At 47.8% G+C, this 17,820-nt stretch overlaps 1 protein-coding gene across 4 annotated transcripts in view; it reads right to left on the bottom strand.

The window, feature by feature from the left end:
* The window catches only part of ROBO3 (roundabout guidance receptor 3), a 119,201-nt gene extending 105,564 nt beyond the window's left edge, over positions 1 to 13,637 (bottom strand). For 3 of the 4 annotated variants that reach the window (XM_044281981.1, XM_044281983.1, XM_044281982.1), the window contains exon 1: positions 13,301 to 13,637. In XM_044281981.1, the coding sequence (XP_044137916.1) occupies positions 13,301 to 13,364 (64 nt within the window). In that variant the 5' untranslated portion in view covers positions 13,365 to 13,637. Of the gene's footprint in view, positions 1 to 9,136; positions 9,204 to 13,300 lie in introns of those variants that run through there. The other variant, XM_044281984.1, reaches the window with a different exon arrangement.
* Between the last annotated feature and the right edge of the window lie 4,183 nt (positions 13,638 to 17,820).

The following is a 17,820-nucleotide window of genomic DNA, read 5'->3' as shown; positions in this document are numbered from 1 at the left end:
TTGAAAGTCAATGGGGACGGATCCGTTTGAAATGGCACCATATTGTGTCAACATCAAACGGATCCGTCCCCATTGACTTGCATTGTAATTCAGGACGGATCCGTTTGGCTCCGCAAAACGGGGTTCCGTTGGTCCGTGATCCGTGACCGTTTTTCCGTCCGTGGGTCTTCCTTGATTTTTGGAGGATCCACGGACATGAAAAAAAAGTCATTTTGGTGTCCGCCTGGCCGTGCGGAGCCAAACGGATCCGTCCTGAATTACAATGGAAGTCAATGGGGACGGATCAGTTTGATGTTGACACAATATGGTGCCATTTCAAACGGATCCGTCCCCATTGACTTTCAATGTAAAGTCTGGAGTTCTGTTATACCATCGGATTGGAGTTTTCTCCAATCCGATGGTATATTTTAACTTGTAGCGTCCCCATCACCATGGGAACGCCTCTATGTTAGAATATACTGTCGGATATGAGCTACATCGTGAAACTCATTTCCGACAGTATATTCTAACACAGAGGCGTTCCCATGGTGATGGAGACGCTTCAGGTTAGAATATACAAAAAAACTGTGTACATGACTGTCCCCTGCTGCCTGGCAGGTGCTGCCAGGCAGCAGGGGGCAGACCCCCCCCCTGTTTTTAACTCATTGGTGGCCAGTGGGCCCCCCCTCCCCTGTTGTTAACTCGTTGGTGGCCAGTGTGCGCACCCCCCTCCCTCCCTCCCTCTATTGTTTTAATACATTGGGGCCAGTGTGCGCGCGCCCCCCAACCCCCCCTCCCTCCCTCTCTTGTTTTAATACATTGGGGCCAGTGTGCGCGCGCCCCCCCAACCCCCCTCCCTCCCTCTATTGTTTTAATACATTGGGGCCAGTGTGCGCACCCCCCCACCCCCCTCCCTCCCCCCATTGTAATCATCATCGGTGGCAGCGGAGTAGAAGATTTTCATACTTACCTGGCTGCTGGCTGCTGCGATGTCTGCGTCCGGCCGGGAGCTCCTCCTACTGGTAAGTGACAGCAATGCGCCGCACAGACCTGTCACTTACCAGTAGGAGGAGCTCCCGGCCGGACGCAGACATCGCAGCAGCCAGCAGCCAGGTAAGTATGAAAATCTTCTACTCCGCTGCCACCGATGATGATTACAATAGAGGGAGGGAGGGGGGGGGGGGGGTTGGGGGGGGTGCGCACACTGGCCCCAATGTATTAAAACAATAGAGGGAGGGAGGGGGGGTTGGGGGGGCGCGCGCACACTGGCCCCAATGTATTAAAACAATAGAGGGAGGGAGGGGGGGTTGGGGGGCGCGCGCACACTGGCCCCAATGTATTAAAACAATAGAGGGAGGGAGGGAGGGGGGTGCGCGCACTGTGCCACCAACAGTTAACAACAGGGGAGGGGGGGGGCCGCACAATGATATTCAAACTGGGGAGGGGGGGGTCTGCCCCCTGCTGCCTGGCAGCCCTGATCTCTTACAGGGGGATATGATGGGGTTAATTGTACTATCATATCCCCCTGTAAGAGATCGGGTGCTGCCAGGCAGCAGGGGGCAGTCTTGTACACAGTTTGTAGTGTATTCTAACTAGAAGCGTCCCATCACCATGGGAACGCCTCTGTGTTAGAATATACTGTCGGATCTGAGTTTTCACGAAGTGAAAACTCAGCTCTGAAAAAGCTTTTATGCAGACGGATCTTCGGATCCGTCTGTATGAAACTAACCTACGGCCACGGATCACGGACACGGATGCCAATCTTGTGTGCATCCGTGTTCTTTCACGGACCCATTGACTTGAATGGGTCCGTGAACCGTTGGCCGTGAAAAAAATAGGACAGGTCATATTTTTTTCACGGCCAGGAAACACGGCTCACGGATGCGGCTGCCAAACGGTGCATTTTCCGATTTTTCCACGGACCCATTGAAAGTCAATGGGTCCGTGAAAAAAAACGGAAAACGGCACAACGGCCACGGATGCACACAACGGTCGTGTGCATGAGGCCTCAGCCATAGAGGAACATCTTATCAAGTCCAGCAAGGTCAAAACACCTAAAGGCGTTGGCCACCTGTGACAGATGTGTAGGGGAGATGACTATATAGCACTTTGTTGATATTCTGTGCCGTTTTCTATATTTCACAAGTCATGTCCAATTGTTAGGTAACTCTTCTGTGCTGTCCACAAGATGGCCGCTGATAGAGGACAATGTGTGACCAGCCTGCTCCATTCACAGACACTGCACCTGCACTAAACTCCCAACAGTGCTGGAGCAGATGGCAGGTGCAGTGTATTAAAATGGAGGAGGACATCACATGGAGGTCATTTGCCTGGTCACATGACCTTCCATCAGCAGCCATTTTATGTAAAAGACCTCTGTGTGGACAGCACAAAAGACTTGGCAAACCAGGGGCATACCATATAAAATATAGAAAATGGCACAGGATATCAACAAAGGCTATATTAGTAAGTGCCATATCATCTTACCTTCACATTGACCAACGGTAACCAGAAAGTGGCCAACCATTTTAAGTTTCAAATACCTGATGCCTTTCAGCCTCAACAAGTTCCCACAGGTGGCTCACCAAAGTAACAATCATCTCATGTCTTTTTCCTACATGGCTGCTCATCGTCAGCTGCCCTGACCTCATTTGATGGGTAGGCCAATGTACACCGCTATAGATCCACATTACAGGTCCAATGAAGTCGTATCCAGGTCAACATTCTACAAGTCAATAATTGTAGCAGCATTGTATCTGGCTGATCCTCCATGATGGTTTTAAAATATATTGGACTTGCTAGAAAATGTGTAAGTAATGTCTGCAGGGAAATCTTACAAAATATGGGGAAATTGTTGCATAGTCAATGCTATGGACCCAGATGCTATAACTCGTGACTTGTTCTTCCCATAAAACCATTAAACCAACACATTTTCAGTTCCTTCATGAATACAATTCAAGACCAATCTACAGTTGAATGCTGCACATTCCTACATTTCGTCTCTATTTACTTGTGTTCTCATATCATGACAGTCATGGTGCTCATTCTTCACCACCTCACGTCTTCACCATTTTCATCACCTTACATCTTTGTGTTGTTAGCCAAGGTTATGTAGCATGGCATATGCTATCAAGGTCTGAGCTGTGAGAACATCCAGCAATAATATATTTTTGGCCAGTATGAGTTACATAAGACTCATGAAGCCTCCAAGATCAAGAATCTTTGGCAAATCTAGAGCTATAAAGATTTCACTTCTTAAACGTTTCTGAGAAACTTTTTATAGGCCTGTCAATCACTAGAGGATTGTTTAGGATAAGTGGGACTGACAGAATGTCTTCTGCTGTGTTGACTGCTGTTTCAGGACGTCCTGAGGTCTAACAAGTGAGGGCGTTGAGCGCAGCACATCTGACACTGGTTACCGCCTGTTACTTCTAATAAACCATTCCCGGGGACGTTTATGGAGACGCAAACAGACAACTGATGAAAGGGACATGAAAATGACTTGCAAAATATGTCATATCCCAGGAGAGAGCAGCCAACACCTTCCATGAGGAAAGTCACACTGCAACAGAGATTCAATTTATCAGCAACTTGTACTAATATGCAGAGATTTTCTTATATCAGGTTAAAGTGATCCATTTACTCTATAGTAAGGAACATATCGTAAGAGGTCAACGATAATGCTGAAGAATGGGTGGTCTGAGTAGTCAGTCAACTAGATGACTACAGCTCCCACAACAGGATGCAGACCTGGGGTGGTAGTGGTGTGGATGTTTTCTAGACCAAATAGTGGTCACCCAGATGGGAAGATTATTGCAAAGAAACAAGAATTTTCTCACCAGAATGTACCAGAATTCTGGTGAAAATTGTGCCAAAAACTAGCGTATATAATGTGAACATGTGTTTTAGACACTTCTGGGCATGTTCAGTGACTCGTTCATCAAGGGGAGGTGGCAAAGTAGATAGTGGGCGTGATGAAGATGTGACATTGTGGGCCAAAAATGCACAAAAATGTGGGCTTGTTTTAGGTAAACTACACTAACAAATAGGTGGTGTAACGGAAAGGCCTTTTTACATGGCTGATGATCAGGGCAATTATCAGCTTTTTCCCGATAATTGCCTGCTGAGTCGACTTATCAGATTTATCATCCAGCGTCAGCCTCTGCTAGAAATCTGATGCAGTTTGGGGGTGGATTCCAGCAGTTTAAAGCTGTGACCCCAAGTATGAACATTTTCCTTATTGGAGTGGTGTCTGGACAGATGTCGCAGGTAACCAGGGCGGGTGTCCGCTTGCGTTTTAGCTGCATGCAGTGGGACTAAACTAGAGCGGGTCCAGGGCATTCAATGTGAAAAACCACACTATAAACCATAAGGTTTTCCTGTTGCGAAAAACAAACATGTGAACATACCATACATTGAGTAACTATTAAATCTGCCCCATACTGTAAATAATATACTGGGGAGGTTCCAAGAAGACGAACAGGATCTACAAGGGTTTGTAACATTATTATTTTTCCTATGAAGGTGGTGCTATGTCGTGGATGTACCAATACAGATAAGTAAGCCCTGGGACACTAACTGCACAAAGGACAAAACCGCAGGAAATTAATTTTTCCCTCCTACCTTCTCATTTCCCAATACATCCTAAAGGGGAACCTCTACTTTACAAATGGTCTCCTGCCCTCATCAATGTCTCCTCTTCCAGAAACCTCTCATGCTGCCCCCAATATCTGCTCTACCACATGACAGGCGTATTGTCGAGTCGCTCACCCCTTAACCTCCCCCTTCCCAACATAAAATGACAGACTCTGCAAATGGATTTATTGGCCACAGCAGCCTTTTTATTAATAACATAAACACAATAAATATAACTAACCTTAGGCCTTCCCACCTGAAGGCCCCGCCCCAAGAACCTTACCAAGAGCCTAGAGAAATGCCAGCATGGGGAGGGTCCTTAGAGCCCTGTAAAATGACGTATAACTGCCTCTAGCCGATAAACACCAGCTCAGAGGCAGAAACCGGTAACCAAGGGCAACAAACGTGGGCCACTACCCGCCATATCACACCCCAAAACCAATACCTGCGGAGTCCAGAGCCCCCTTTGGCTCCCTCCCCACCACGCCAGAGCCACCATAACCACCAACTCCAAGGACCCACCACCGCCCAGGCCGCTATGACAAAGCCCACCAACCAACCTTTGCCTGACCAAACTTCAATCCAGAAAATTCAATAATCCGCAGCACTCGCCGGTAGTTGGTGAAAAAGCAGTGATTTATTCACTCAAGCAGCTAGAATACAGTGACGTTTCGACCTTAGTTGGTCTTTATCAAGCATTTCTTGATAAAGACCAACTAAGGTCGAAACGTTGCTGTATTCTAGCTGCTTGAGTGAATAAATCACAGCTTTTTCACCAACTACCGGCGAGTGCTGCGGATTATTGAATTTTCTGGAAGAGTTGGGACCCCCAGCCAGGATCCCTATCTGCGTGCACCATCCGGTTTGCAAGCCCTTTCACTGGTCTGTACCCAAGTGTGTGGGATGAGTAGTGCTGCCAACCCTTGAGTTTTTCCAAACTTCAATCCACTCGTAACCACCCCAGCCCTGCCACACAAGCTTTTAACGCCCCAGGACACCCGCATTAACCCAAGCAAAACCACAGCCTAAAAGAGAGGGTGGATGGGGGCTGCTGCCACACTGCTTTCCCTACAAAACGGCCCCTTTTCCCGACCTTGCTACTCCTTTTAAGCCCTAAACCCCACCCCTAGTACCCTTCCCATACCTATTCCTCCTCTTTAACCCCTTACGTCCCAGGCTCCACTCCCTTCAAGCCCCCGTCATGCCAGGCCTCCACCCAGGCTTGCAGCCCTAATTCCGGCCTGTACTGGAGCTCAATGATCCTTCCACTCCATGTTCCCAGTATTTAGCACTTAGATCGCCAACTCTTTTTAGGCACAATATTTTATTATCTGCACTATATATTATTGATTCCTTCATTTCCTATGTCCAGGCCGTGCCACTATAAAGTCTCTGAATACAAACACAAGATAAGATCACCAAAAAGATGGATTGTCCCCTTCGATCCGAGCTGTTTTGCCCTGTCCTCTCCATTTCCTGTGTACAAGGGACTCAAGGTGATAAATACACTTTTCTCATGTAACAGAATCCAATTGAATAAAAGGAGGAATGTTTCTCCCTAGTCCGGCTCAAGTTCCTAAAATGTATTAGCCTCTAGTACAAGGCTAAAGGAAGGAGGGGTAGGAGGTCACATAACTTCCAGGTTGAGAAAGTTGAGCCAATTCTTTGACTAGAAAACCCCAGTGTGACAAATAGCTGATCACAGGAGATAGAGGCCCAGTGGCGGGGGAGGGGAGGTGGATACCCCCTCAACACATGCTCTGTAAGGAGGAGGAGGGGATGAGGGGCTCTGGGGTTTGAAGCTTCTGCAGTTGAATATTTAATGGCAATTTGTCTGATGTGCTTCGCTACCTATTGTGCAGGATGCAGGTTTGGGCATGACGCTTTTGTCTGGTTTTTATCTGGGAACGTGAAGATACTTTATTTGTAGAGACCCTTAGGTTAGTGCTGGGCAGTATGGTGGAGCAGGTACAGCCTCGCCGCCGAAAAGTAAGAAAAAACAGCTATGGACGCTGGGATGCAGCAGGCACAGTCACAGGAGGAAGTGTCCCATAGGATTGCATTGACACGGTCGGGTAGATGCAGCCGACACATGGACTGCGTTTCCTGGACCGATCATGGTCGTGGGCATGAGCCCTTACACAACGGATGGTATCAAACTGCTAGGCAATGTGGCATCGATGTGCAACTTCTGCTGCCACTTGACTTGTTTTCTTCCAAGCAGGTTCCCATTATAGGATCATCCATGATATATGGCCTCATGCTCACGACCGCATTAGTTTTGTGGTCCGCAAATCGCAGATCAGCATAATATGGATGCAAATCCGTTGTTGTCAATGGATCCGTGGTCTGCATTTTACAGACATAGGGGGAGATTTATCAAACTGGTATAAAGTAGAACTGGCTTAGTTGCCCATAACATCCAATCAGATTCCACCTTTCAATTTTCACAGCTTATTTGGAAAATGAAAGGTGGACTCTGATTAGTTGCTATGGGCAACTAAGCCAGTTCTACTTTACACCAGTTTGATAAATCTCCCCCATAGTCTATCGTTTTGGGAAATGGACATATCGATGCGGAAAGCAAACAGATGATCTGAACCTTGAAGCCAATGGGTCAGAAAAAATACGGAGGCAACAAGGACTGCATCAGTATTTTGCGGATCCGCAATTTGCAGACCTCAAAACAGATATGGTTTTGTGCATGAGGCCTAGATCACATAGCTACAAGCCACAGGTGAATCATGTAATTGGGTGCTGTGCCCCAGTACCTGGCAATGCCATTTTACCCAATAAGCCCCCCATGAATCAGCAGCAACGAAAAAGTTGTTGGCCCACCGCTAGCCCACATGTATGGCACAGCTATGATCAGCGACTCCAGTTACACTGCATTTTGTAATGAGGTGTAAAGTAGCCTGAAATCCACCTCCTGTTTTATCTGAAACTCAGGCTAATGCTCTTCCCCCATGCTTTACGCTGCAGCTCGGCTTCTTCAGACTGGCTGCTGTCATTAGGCACAAGCTCAGCAGGATTTCAGCCCATGGAGAGCGAACTTTCAGTACTTCAAAGACTGAACGAGCAGTAAAGATTATCAGGAACACACCTGAATACGAAGGTGGACCTGGTATAAAACAGGCCTGAGAAACTGGGGTCACGGGGAGAGGAGAGCAGCCGTCATCAGTTCATGTTTCCAACCCCCCCTTTCCCATCCTCCTAATATCCCCTAAAGCCTTGACTCAAAACAAAACTGCTGGAAATTTCGCACTAATGGGGATCAATGTCGGTGCCAATTATGTGGCTGTTCTGGGCACTTAATGAGAATTTATGAGGGTAAAAGCGATTAGTGCGGATACATATTCATGAAAGAAGCAGCGGCTCGGCTGTCAAGACAAATCTCCGCCTGTGACATGAGGCCACACGCCAAGGACACAGCTCGGGGCACTGCCTTCAACTGCAAGTGCCACCCCCCCCCCCCCCAATCTTACCAAGATGCAGACATAGAAAAGCCATATACTGATAATAATAGGAGGTATAAGATATACAATTAGAATATGGGGGGGGGGGGCACTAATAAGAAGCTACAGGGTCATTTTTTTATTTGCGCCAAGTGCTGCTCCCTGACCATCGCTGGGTCTGTGTGCGGTTTTGGCAATCCAGATGTATCCTATGTTTTATGCTGGTTCCAGCTGCACAGAAAGGAAAGATGGCGGCCGAGCCTCAGCGCTGGATCGGGGCACTGAGTGCGGCGTGTGGGATCAAAGAGGAAGAAGCGTCTGTAATAATAATTAAATTCTCTCTTTATGACAGAGGGCGGTTCAGGTTTTTGCGGTTTATATTGCACTTTTTGCTACTTTCCCGATTCCCGACACCTCCGACTGACTCCCAAGTGACTCTTCTCACCCTAAAACTGTTACATTTGTCAGAAAGAAAAAAAAAAGATCTGTCAAGGTGTCAGTTCTGATCTGGGGGGGATGGGGGTTAGAAATTCCTACCTCAGGCCCTCAGGATCATTGAGCGGCCATCCCCGGGGCCTCCGGGGTGACATCCTAATAGCTGACATTACACTGACCCTCTCAGCTCCCTCCATGTTCAGCCCACTTAGCACCTCTGTGCCAGGCAGCCATTAATCCTGGGACTTCAACACTAGACGGTGTCAGTCTGACAGAAGGTTCTCACACTAGTCACACGCTGGTCCCAACAGGCCACAAGCCTCGGTCCTGGAGACGTAAGGCCAGACAAGTAAATGGTGGTCCGAGCTGCGCCATTCACTTCTACTGGCATGCTACATGGGGAATAAGGACCATTTGGGGACCACATAAGTCCGCCATCTTTGATGTGACTGTCATGGTTGGAAGCAGTTTCCACAGACTTCCATGCTGAGACAGCTCCAGATCCTCCATGGTAATAATAGAGTAGACGGCGTTGGTGGCCACAGGAGCACCGTGGCTAATTTAAGCCGCAATCACACATGGCAGCAACTGTACACACAACCCCGGGAGCGTCCGGCGGATTCCACACATACCTCGGCCTTGTAATCACAGCTTCAAAATCCCAGGAAAAAGACCAAAATAAAGCACACACTAGCGGCGGCCGTAATATGGAAGGAAGGAAGTCATGGGGAGAGCAGCGGGGAAGGCACACAGCAGCGCACAGGACGTCCACCTGTGTGCAGGGTCTAATCCAACTAAGCACAATGCAGCTCCATCGTACTGCCTGCAGCGGGGAGGGAGACTGTACACGCACGTCCTTACAATATACTCAGCACTGTACATGCACATCCTTACAATATACTCAGCACTGTACACGCACATCCTTACAATATACTCAGCACTGTACACACGTCCTTACAATATACTCAGCACTGTACACACGTCCTTACAATATACTCAGCACTTTACATGCACATCCTTACAATATACTCAGCACTGTACACGCACATCCTTACAATATACTCAGCACTGTACACACGTCCTTACAATATACTCAGCACTGTACACACGTCCTTACAATATACTCAGCACTGTACACGCACGTCCTTACAATATACTCAGCACTGTACACACGTCCTTACAATATACTCAGCACTGTACACGCACGTCCTTACAATATACTCAGCACTTTACACGCACGTCCTTACAATATACTCAGCACTGTACACACATCCTAACAATATACTCAGCACTGTACACACGCCCTTACAATATACTCAGCACTGTACACACGCCCTTACAATATACTCAGCACTTTACACGCACGTCCTTACAATATACTCAGCACTGTACACACATCCTAACAATATACTCAGCACTGTACACACGCCCTTACAATATACTCAGCACTGTACACACGTCCTTACAATATACTCAGCACTGTACACACGTCCTTACAATATACTCAGCACTGTACACGCACGTCCTTACAATATACTCAGCACTGTACACGCACGTCCTTACAATATACTCAGCACTTTACACGCACGTCCTTACAATATACTCAGCACTGTACACACATCCTAACAATATACTCAGCACTGTACACACGCCCTTACAATATACTCAGCACTGTACACACGCCCTTACAATATACTCAGCACTGTACACACGTCCTTACAATATACTCAGCACTGTACACGCACGTCCTTACAATATACTCAGCACTGTACACACGTCCTTACAATATACTCAGCACTGTACACGCACGTCCTTACAATATACTCAGCACTGTACACGCACGTCCTTACAATATACTCAGCACTGTACACGCACGTCCTTACAATATACTCAGCACTGTACACGCACGTCCTTACAATATACTCAGCACTTTACACACACGTCCTTACAATATACTCAGCACTGTACACACATCCTAACAATATACTCAGCACTGTACAAACGCCCTTACAATATACTCAGCACTGTACACACGCCCTTACAATATACTCAGCACTGTACACACGTCCTTACAATATACTCAGCACTGTACACACTCTTCCCTACAATATACTTAGCACTGTACACACATCCTTACAATATACTCAGCACTGTGTACACTGTATATGACTGTCTTCCTTCTTCTCAGTGCTGTACAAACAGTGTAGCTCCTCTCTGAATGTCACCGAACACAAAAGGTCAATGACCTGCAGTGCATATAGATTAGTCTCCTAGTCAAATGGATGGTACGCACATCCTTCCAATATACTCAGCACTGTACACACATCCTTCCAATATACTCAGCACTGTACACACATCCTTCCAATATACTCAGCACTGTACACACCGGTCCTTCTAATATAATCAGCACTGTACACACTGGTCCTTCCAATATACTCAGCACTGTATACACTGGTCCTTCCAATATAATCAGCACTGTATACACTGGTCCTTCCAATATAATCAGCACTGTACACACTGGTCCTTCCAATATAATCAGCACTGTACACACTGGTCCTTCCAATATAATCAGCACTGTACACACTGGTCCTTCCAATATAATCAGCACTGTACACACTGGTCCTTCCAATATAATCAGCACTGTACACACATCCTTCCAATATACCCAGCACTGTACACACTGATCCTTCCAATATACTCTACAATGTACACATCTCATTACTGCATATCTGATTCATGTTTGCAGTGCTGCACACGCAGGTCCTCTCAGTATACTCAGTGCTGTACAGCCTGGATTATGCACTGCACAGATTTTACCCCCATGAGATATTTTGGCACCAAAAGAAAAATGTGACTGTAACCACTTATGTCTCCACACAGTGATCACAGACTTATATGACAATCCATAAACCTGGACGTGGCACCAGCCCTATTTATCCAAAGCCAGCACAGGGAGTGGCAGGACACATCTGTGCCAGGATTATGGGTGACTTCAGTGGCATCAGCTTCTTATGCCATGTGCCTTGCTTTCACTGACAGTTCAGTATCTGAACTTAGCTGGTGCTGCAAAAACTACCGCCATCCCACAGGCTGCTCCTCTGCCACATACAAGTTATATGTCCAGTGGCACTGTACACACTGGTGCATTCCACATACTCAGCACTGTACACACTGGTCCTACCAACATACTCAGCACTGTGGTTCGTCCAGTGCTGCAATGTATAGACTGGTCCTTCCTATATACTCAGCACTATACACACTGGATCCTCCAGTACTGCATTATATACACTGGTCCTTCCAATATGCTCTGCACTGTACACACTGGATCCTCCAGTACTGCATTGTATACACTGGTCCTTCCTATATGCTCAGCACTGTACACACTGGTCCCTCCAGTACTGCACTGTATACACTGGTCCTTCCTATGTACTCAGCACTGTACACACTGGTCCCTCCAGTAATGAACTGTATACACTGGTCCTTTCTGTATACTCAGCACTGTACACACTGGTCCCTCCAGTACTGCACTGTATACACTGGTCCTTCCTGTATACTCAGCACTGTACACACTGGTTCCTCCAGTACTGCACTGTATAGACTGGTCCTTCCTATATGCTCAGCACTGTACACACTGGTCCCTCCAGTACTGCACTGTATACACTGGTCCTTCCTGTATACTCAGCACTGTACACACTGGTCCCTCCAGTACTGCACTGTATAGACTGGTCCTTCCTATGTACTCAGCACTGTACACACTGGTCCCTCCAGTAATGAACTGTATACACTGGTCCTTTCTGTATACTCAGCACTGTACACACTGGTCCCTCCAGTACTGCACTGTATAAGCTGGTCCTTCCTATGTACTCAGCACTGTACACACTGGTCCCTCCAGTACTGCACGGTATACACTGGTCCTTCCTATGTACTCAGCACTGTACACACTGGTCCCTCCAGTACTGCACTGTACACACTGGTCCCTCCAGTACTGCACTGTACACACTGGTCCCTCCAGTACTGCACTGTACACACTGGTCCCTCCAGTACTGCACTGTACACACTGGTCCCTCCAGTACTGCACTGTACACACTGGTCCCTCCAGTACTGCACTGTACACACTGGTCCCTCCAGTACTGCACTGTACACACTGGTCCCTCCAGTACTGCACTGTACACACTGGTCCCTCCAGTACTGCACTGTACACACTGGTCCCTCCAGTACTGCACTGTACACACTGGTCCCTCCAGTACTGCACTGTACACACTGGTCCCTCCAGTACTGCACTGTACACACTGGTCCCTCCAGTACTGCACTGTAGGTATAGGACACTTGCAGTCAGGAGATGCAGTAGATCACTGGGCACTCGGCCTCCCTGCAGCCCGTACAGACTGACCCCCATCTGTACAGAGCCCCCAACAGTCTGCAAGAACCAAAATAACAAAAGAAAGTTCCTAATAAGTCAATCCAAGAAACATCCAGAGACTGGGCACAGACCCGGGCACCCACTGACAGGGCACAGACCCGGGCACCCAGGACACCCACTGACAGGGCACAGACCCGGGCACCCAGGACACCCACTGACAGGGCACAGACCCGGGCACACACTGACAGGGCACAGACCCGAGCACCCACTGACAGGGCACAGACCCGGGCACCCACTGACAGGGCACAGACCCGGGCACCCACTGACAGGGCACAGACCCGGGCACATTAGCCACCTGCTCCCAGTGCATCTGCCCTCACGGGAAAAGTTGCGGGGTGCGGCCTCCCGGGTCCACGCGGGGCTCCTGGCTTCTTACCTAGCGCAGGGCAGACGAGCAGAGCGGGCACAATCCACAGGAAGGTCCGACATAGAAACCGCATCTTCTGCTGCTAGAGCCGAGTAATCCGGGAGATAAAGTGCTGGGGCTACTGGGGCTACTGGGGGCGCTGCTGGTCAGTCACTTCTCGTCCTGCCCCATCCATGCAGGGTCCCAAGTGCGGAGCTCAGTGCTGCTCCCTGCCCCCTCCTCATCCAGCTGGATGCTGCTGGGTCCTGGGAGCTGACACTCACTACTATGCCCTTCTGTGCTGTTCTTCCAGGCAGAAGCATGAGCGCTGCCCCGCAGTAACGCAGCCTCCCAGTGACTCCCCTCACCCAGAGCTACCCCCTCACCATTGTGTCAGGGAGCCCTCCTCCCCCTCCCTGCATGCATTTAAAGGCACAGGCACCTGCAGCCTCCCAGCACAGGAGCTGCTCCCTCCAGAGCTGCCGCTGCTGGCTCCAGCTACTACATTTGCTTTTTATTTTGATTCTTTTCTGTAACAATCATTGGACAGCTGAGCTTGCAATCTAAGGTTTTTCTTAGTATTTTGTTTACAGGTAGCACTCTGACCCATTCATTTCCACGAGGCCATGCACACATTTGTATTTTCTTGCAACTTGGTGCCACAGTCGTATGTATTTTGAGGATCCGTCCATGTTGCAACCATATTTTTGGCGGAACCATTGACTTCAATGGGTCTGTGGTCGCATTTTGCAGCAGAGTATAGGACATGTCCTGTTCTTTTGGGGAACAGACATGTGGATGCGGAAAGCACATGTGTGATGTTCCAATGTTCGTTCTGCATCCGTAAATAGAATTTTCTCACCCCCATCTCCTAGATTGTAAGCTCTTGCGAGCAGGGTCCTCATTCCTCTTGTTTTAAGACCCCCTGCACATGAACGTGTGCACCCTGTGGTCGTGCTGTGGCCCGCAAAATGCTGCAATGCACTGCAATGCACAAACACAGTCCGTGGGGCAGCCGCAGCGGATCGCGGACCCATTCACTTTAATGGGTCCGCGATCCGGTCTTTCCGCAAAAAGATAGGACATGTTCTAACTTTTTGCGCAATGGAAGTACGGGACGAAACCCCACGGATGCACTCCGTAGTGCTTCCGTAGGGTTCCATTCCGTGCTTTCGTTCCGCACCATTCTGTATCTCCTGATTTGCGGACCTATTCAAGTGAATGGGTCCCCCATCCGGGATGCGGAATGCCCACGGAACGGCACCCGTGTATTGCGGATCCGCAAATACGGTCCGCAATACGGTAACGGGAAGCACACGTTCGTGTGCAGGGGGCCTAATTGTTGACCTGTTTGTTGCTATGTTATTTATGACTCTGTTTGTACATGGACCCCCTGATTGTGAAGCGCTGCGGAATACGTTGGCGCTACAGAAATGAAGATAATTATAATTATGTCCGCAAAATACAGACCGCAGACCGCATCCCTGATTTGCGGACAACAAAATGGAGAGAGTTGTTTTCACGAGGCATTGTAGTGTAGCTCCTAGTCTTGTCCGTATTCGCAGATGAGAATAGCCCTTCCTATTGATGGACGGAAGAGAAAATAATGGAATGCACCCAGAAGCTTTTCCTATTTTGCAGATCTGTTTCTTCTGGACCGTAATTCGGACATGGCCATGTGCAGGAGCCCTAACCATATACCGTTAGTATGTCCTATCATAGGACTGGGGCGTGTTATACACTTTATATAGAATTATATAGAATGCCATCTGTATAGTGGAGAACAGACTGCCTATGGTGTGGGGCTGCCATGCTGCTTTATGCAGATTCTGATGGATACTGGTGAATGAGTGTAGCTCTGTACTGACACCAGTACAAACAGCGCCATCTACAGGTCACATAAAGTATTACCTGTTATAATAAATTGGTCCTAGACTTGAAATGTGAGGGGGGGGGGGGATTTATAATAACTTTGATTTGGAAAAACAGACTTGCACACTGTGTTCTGCTATTTTTTTACTACTGGGACACAGGTCATTAAGGGGTGAACACTGTGGGAGCGCTGGAGGGATGGGATGAGAGGATTTGTCCCTGATGGTTCCTTATGAAGAGCAATTCTTCCTTGATTACACTCATTCCTGTATTCATCATCACTGTAGGTCTGGACTGAGGACCCGAACGCGTCACATTCTATGATGATGGCAGCCATCGGTGTCGCTGGATTAAGGAGCGCATAGGTCCTGGACTGTTTCTACACTGGGACAAAAACAGGGACCACCTTTCTTTCTTCCGCTGCAGATTTTGCCACGGATCTACAGCAGAATCCACGGCAAAGGATGAAATGAATGGCAAAAATCTGCAGTGTAAATTGACATGCTGTGGATGTAAGAGCTACGCCACACGTCAATTTTCGCGCGGATTACCTACGGACTTTTGAGGCATGTGAGTGAGATTATTTGAATTTCACCAATCCTGCAGATTTTCCACCCATATTTCCACAGCAGAAAATCCACAGCATATATACATCTCGCGTAGATGTACCCTTACAGCCCCCAGACCAAAAATAAAGACAAACCCACAAGAAAAGCCCCTTTAACACAGACCCAAGGCAGACCCCTAAATGAATAGACCCCCTCAATACAGACATAGTGCAGGCCCCTAAATGAATAGATCCCCTATATACAGACACAGGGAAGGTCCCCTTAAGACCCCCAAAATACTGATCTAGTAAATAAATTCAGACCCTCTAATAGCATACACCAAACCTCATACATTTAGGCCTCATGCACACGGCTGTGCAGTTTTTTTGCGGTCCGTAAACCGCGGATCTGCAAAAAAACGGAAGCCGTCCGCGTTGCCTTCCGCAATTTGTGGAACGGAACAGGCGCCGGCAATATAAATGCTTATTCTTGTCAGCAAAGGGCGGACAAGAATAGGACATGTTATATTATTTTAGTGGGGCCGCAGAGTGGAGCCACAGATGCGGACAGCACACGGAAAAAACGGCGGCTCGGATGCGGACCCAAACAACGGTCGTGTGCATGAGGCCTAAGAAAGAGAGGTCAGGAGAGATCAGCAAGGAGGCAGAGGAAGAGCTGCAGTGTAGCCTCCTGCACACGACCGTATGACTTTTTCAGTGTTTTGCGGTCCGTTGTTTCTGCTGTGTTTCCGTTTCTGTTCTGTTTTTCTGTATGGCATATACAGTATACAGTAATTACATAGAAAAAATTGGGCTGGGCATAAAATTTTCAATAGATGGTTCCGCAAAAACGGAACGGATACGGAAGACATACGGATGCATTTCTGTATGTGTTCCGTTTTGTTTGCGGACCCATTGACTTAAATGGAGCCACGGAACGTGATTTGAGGGCAATAATAGGACATGTTCTATCCTTCAAAGGAACGGAAATACGGAAACGGAATACATACGGAGTACATTCAGTTTTTTTTGCGGAACCGTTGAAATGAATGGTATACGGAATGCAAAAAACGGCTCGTAAATGAAAAAAAAACGGTCGTGTGAAAGAGGCCTTAAAATGATACCAAGATACTTTCATACTTAAAAAGCAGATGACTAAGGCCTCATGCAATTTGCGGAAGGGAACAGGCGGCCCATTGTAGAAATGCCTATTCTTGTCTGCAAAACGGACAAGAATAGGACATGTTTGTTTTTTGTTTTTTTGCGGGGCCATGCTGGCTGCACCTTTTGCGGCCCCATTGAAGTGAATGGGTCCGCACCCGAGCCACAAAAACTGTGGCTCGGATGCGGACCACAACAACAGTCGTGTGCATGAGGCCTAAGTGGCAGATTTCTGAGGTATACTAGTAATATACAGTTATTTTCTTTATCTAAGATATTTTTAAAGTCAGATTTTTTGAATCTTTCCCTAATCAGAGTCTCATAACCTGCGACACTTAGTGCCCAATGTCCCCATTAACTCCCAATATCCCCAGGAGTCCAATTGCTTTTCTATCCTTGTTATTTTTAATTAGCAATCAGCCCAGTAAGAAATGTTCTTCCTTCAGGTGTAAATTGGCAAAATGTTTATCCACAGTGCCAGCTGGGACCTCTGCCCCCAACCACCTAGCACTGAAGAATGAGGCAGAGGAAGTAACCACTGGGATCGGCCTGCTCCTGGGCACCTGGCCCATGCTGGCAAACGTGTCCCATATTGTCAATCCTGTAGCTTTGAGGTTCTCCAAGACTGATCACCCATGACAAGCTTAGGCCTCATGCACACGACCGTTGTTGTGTCCCGTGTCTGTTGTTTTGTTTTTCTTGATTTTCTGCGGACCCATTGACTTTCAATGGGTCCGTGGAAAACTCGGCTAATGCACCGTTTGTCATCTGCGTCTGTGATCTGTGTTTCCAGTCCGTGAAAAAAAAATTTTTTTCACGGACAACGGTTCGCGGACCCATTCAAGTCAATGGGTACGTGAAAAAACACGGAGGCACGCAAGATTGTCATCCGTGTCAGCGTCCGTTTTTTTCCTATCATTTGCATGGCAAACTTGACTTAGATTTTTTTTTACTTTCCTTCATGTCTGGT

Source organism: Bufo gargarizans, chromosome 2 (assembly GCF_014858855.1).
Source record: "Bufo gargarizans isolate SCDJY-AF-19 chromosome 2, ASM1485885v1, whole genome shotgun sequence".
Lineage (NCBI taxonomy): Eukaryota > Metazoa > Chordata > Amphibia > Anura > Bufonidae > Bufo > Bufo gargarizans.
This window is presented reverse-complemented; position numbering and strand designations above follow the sequence as displayed.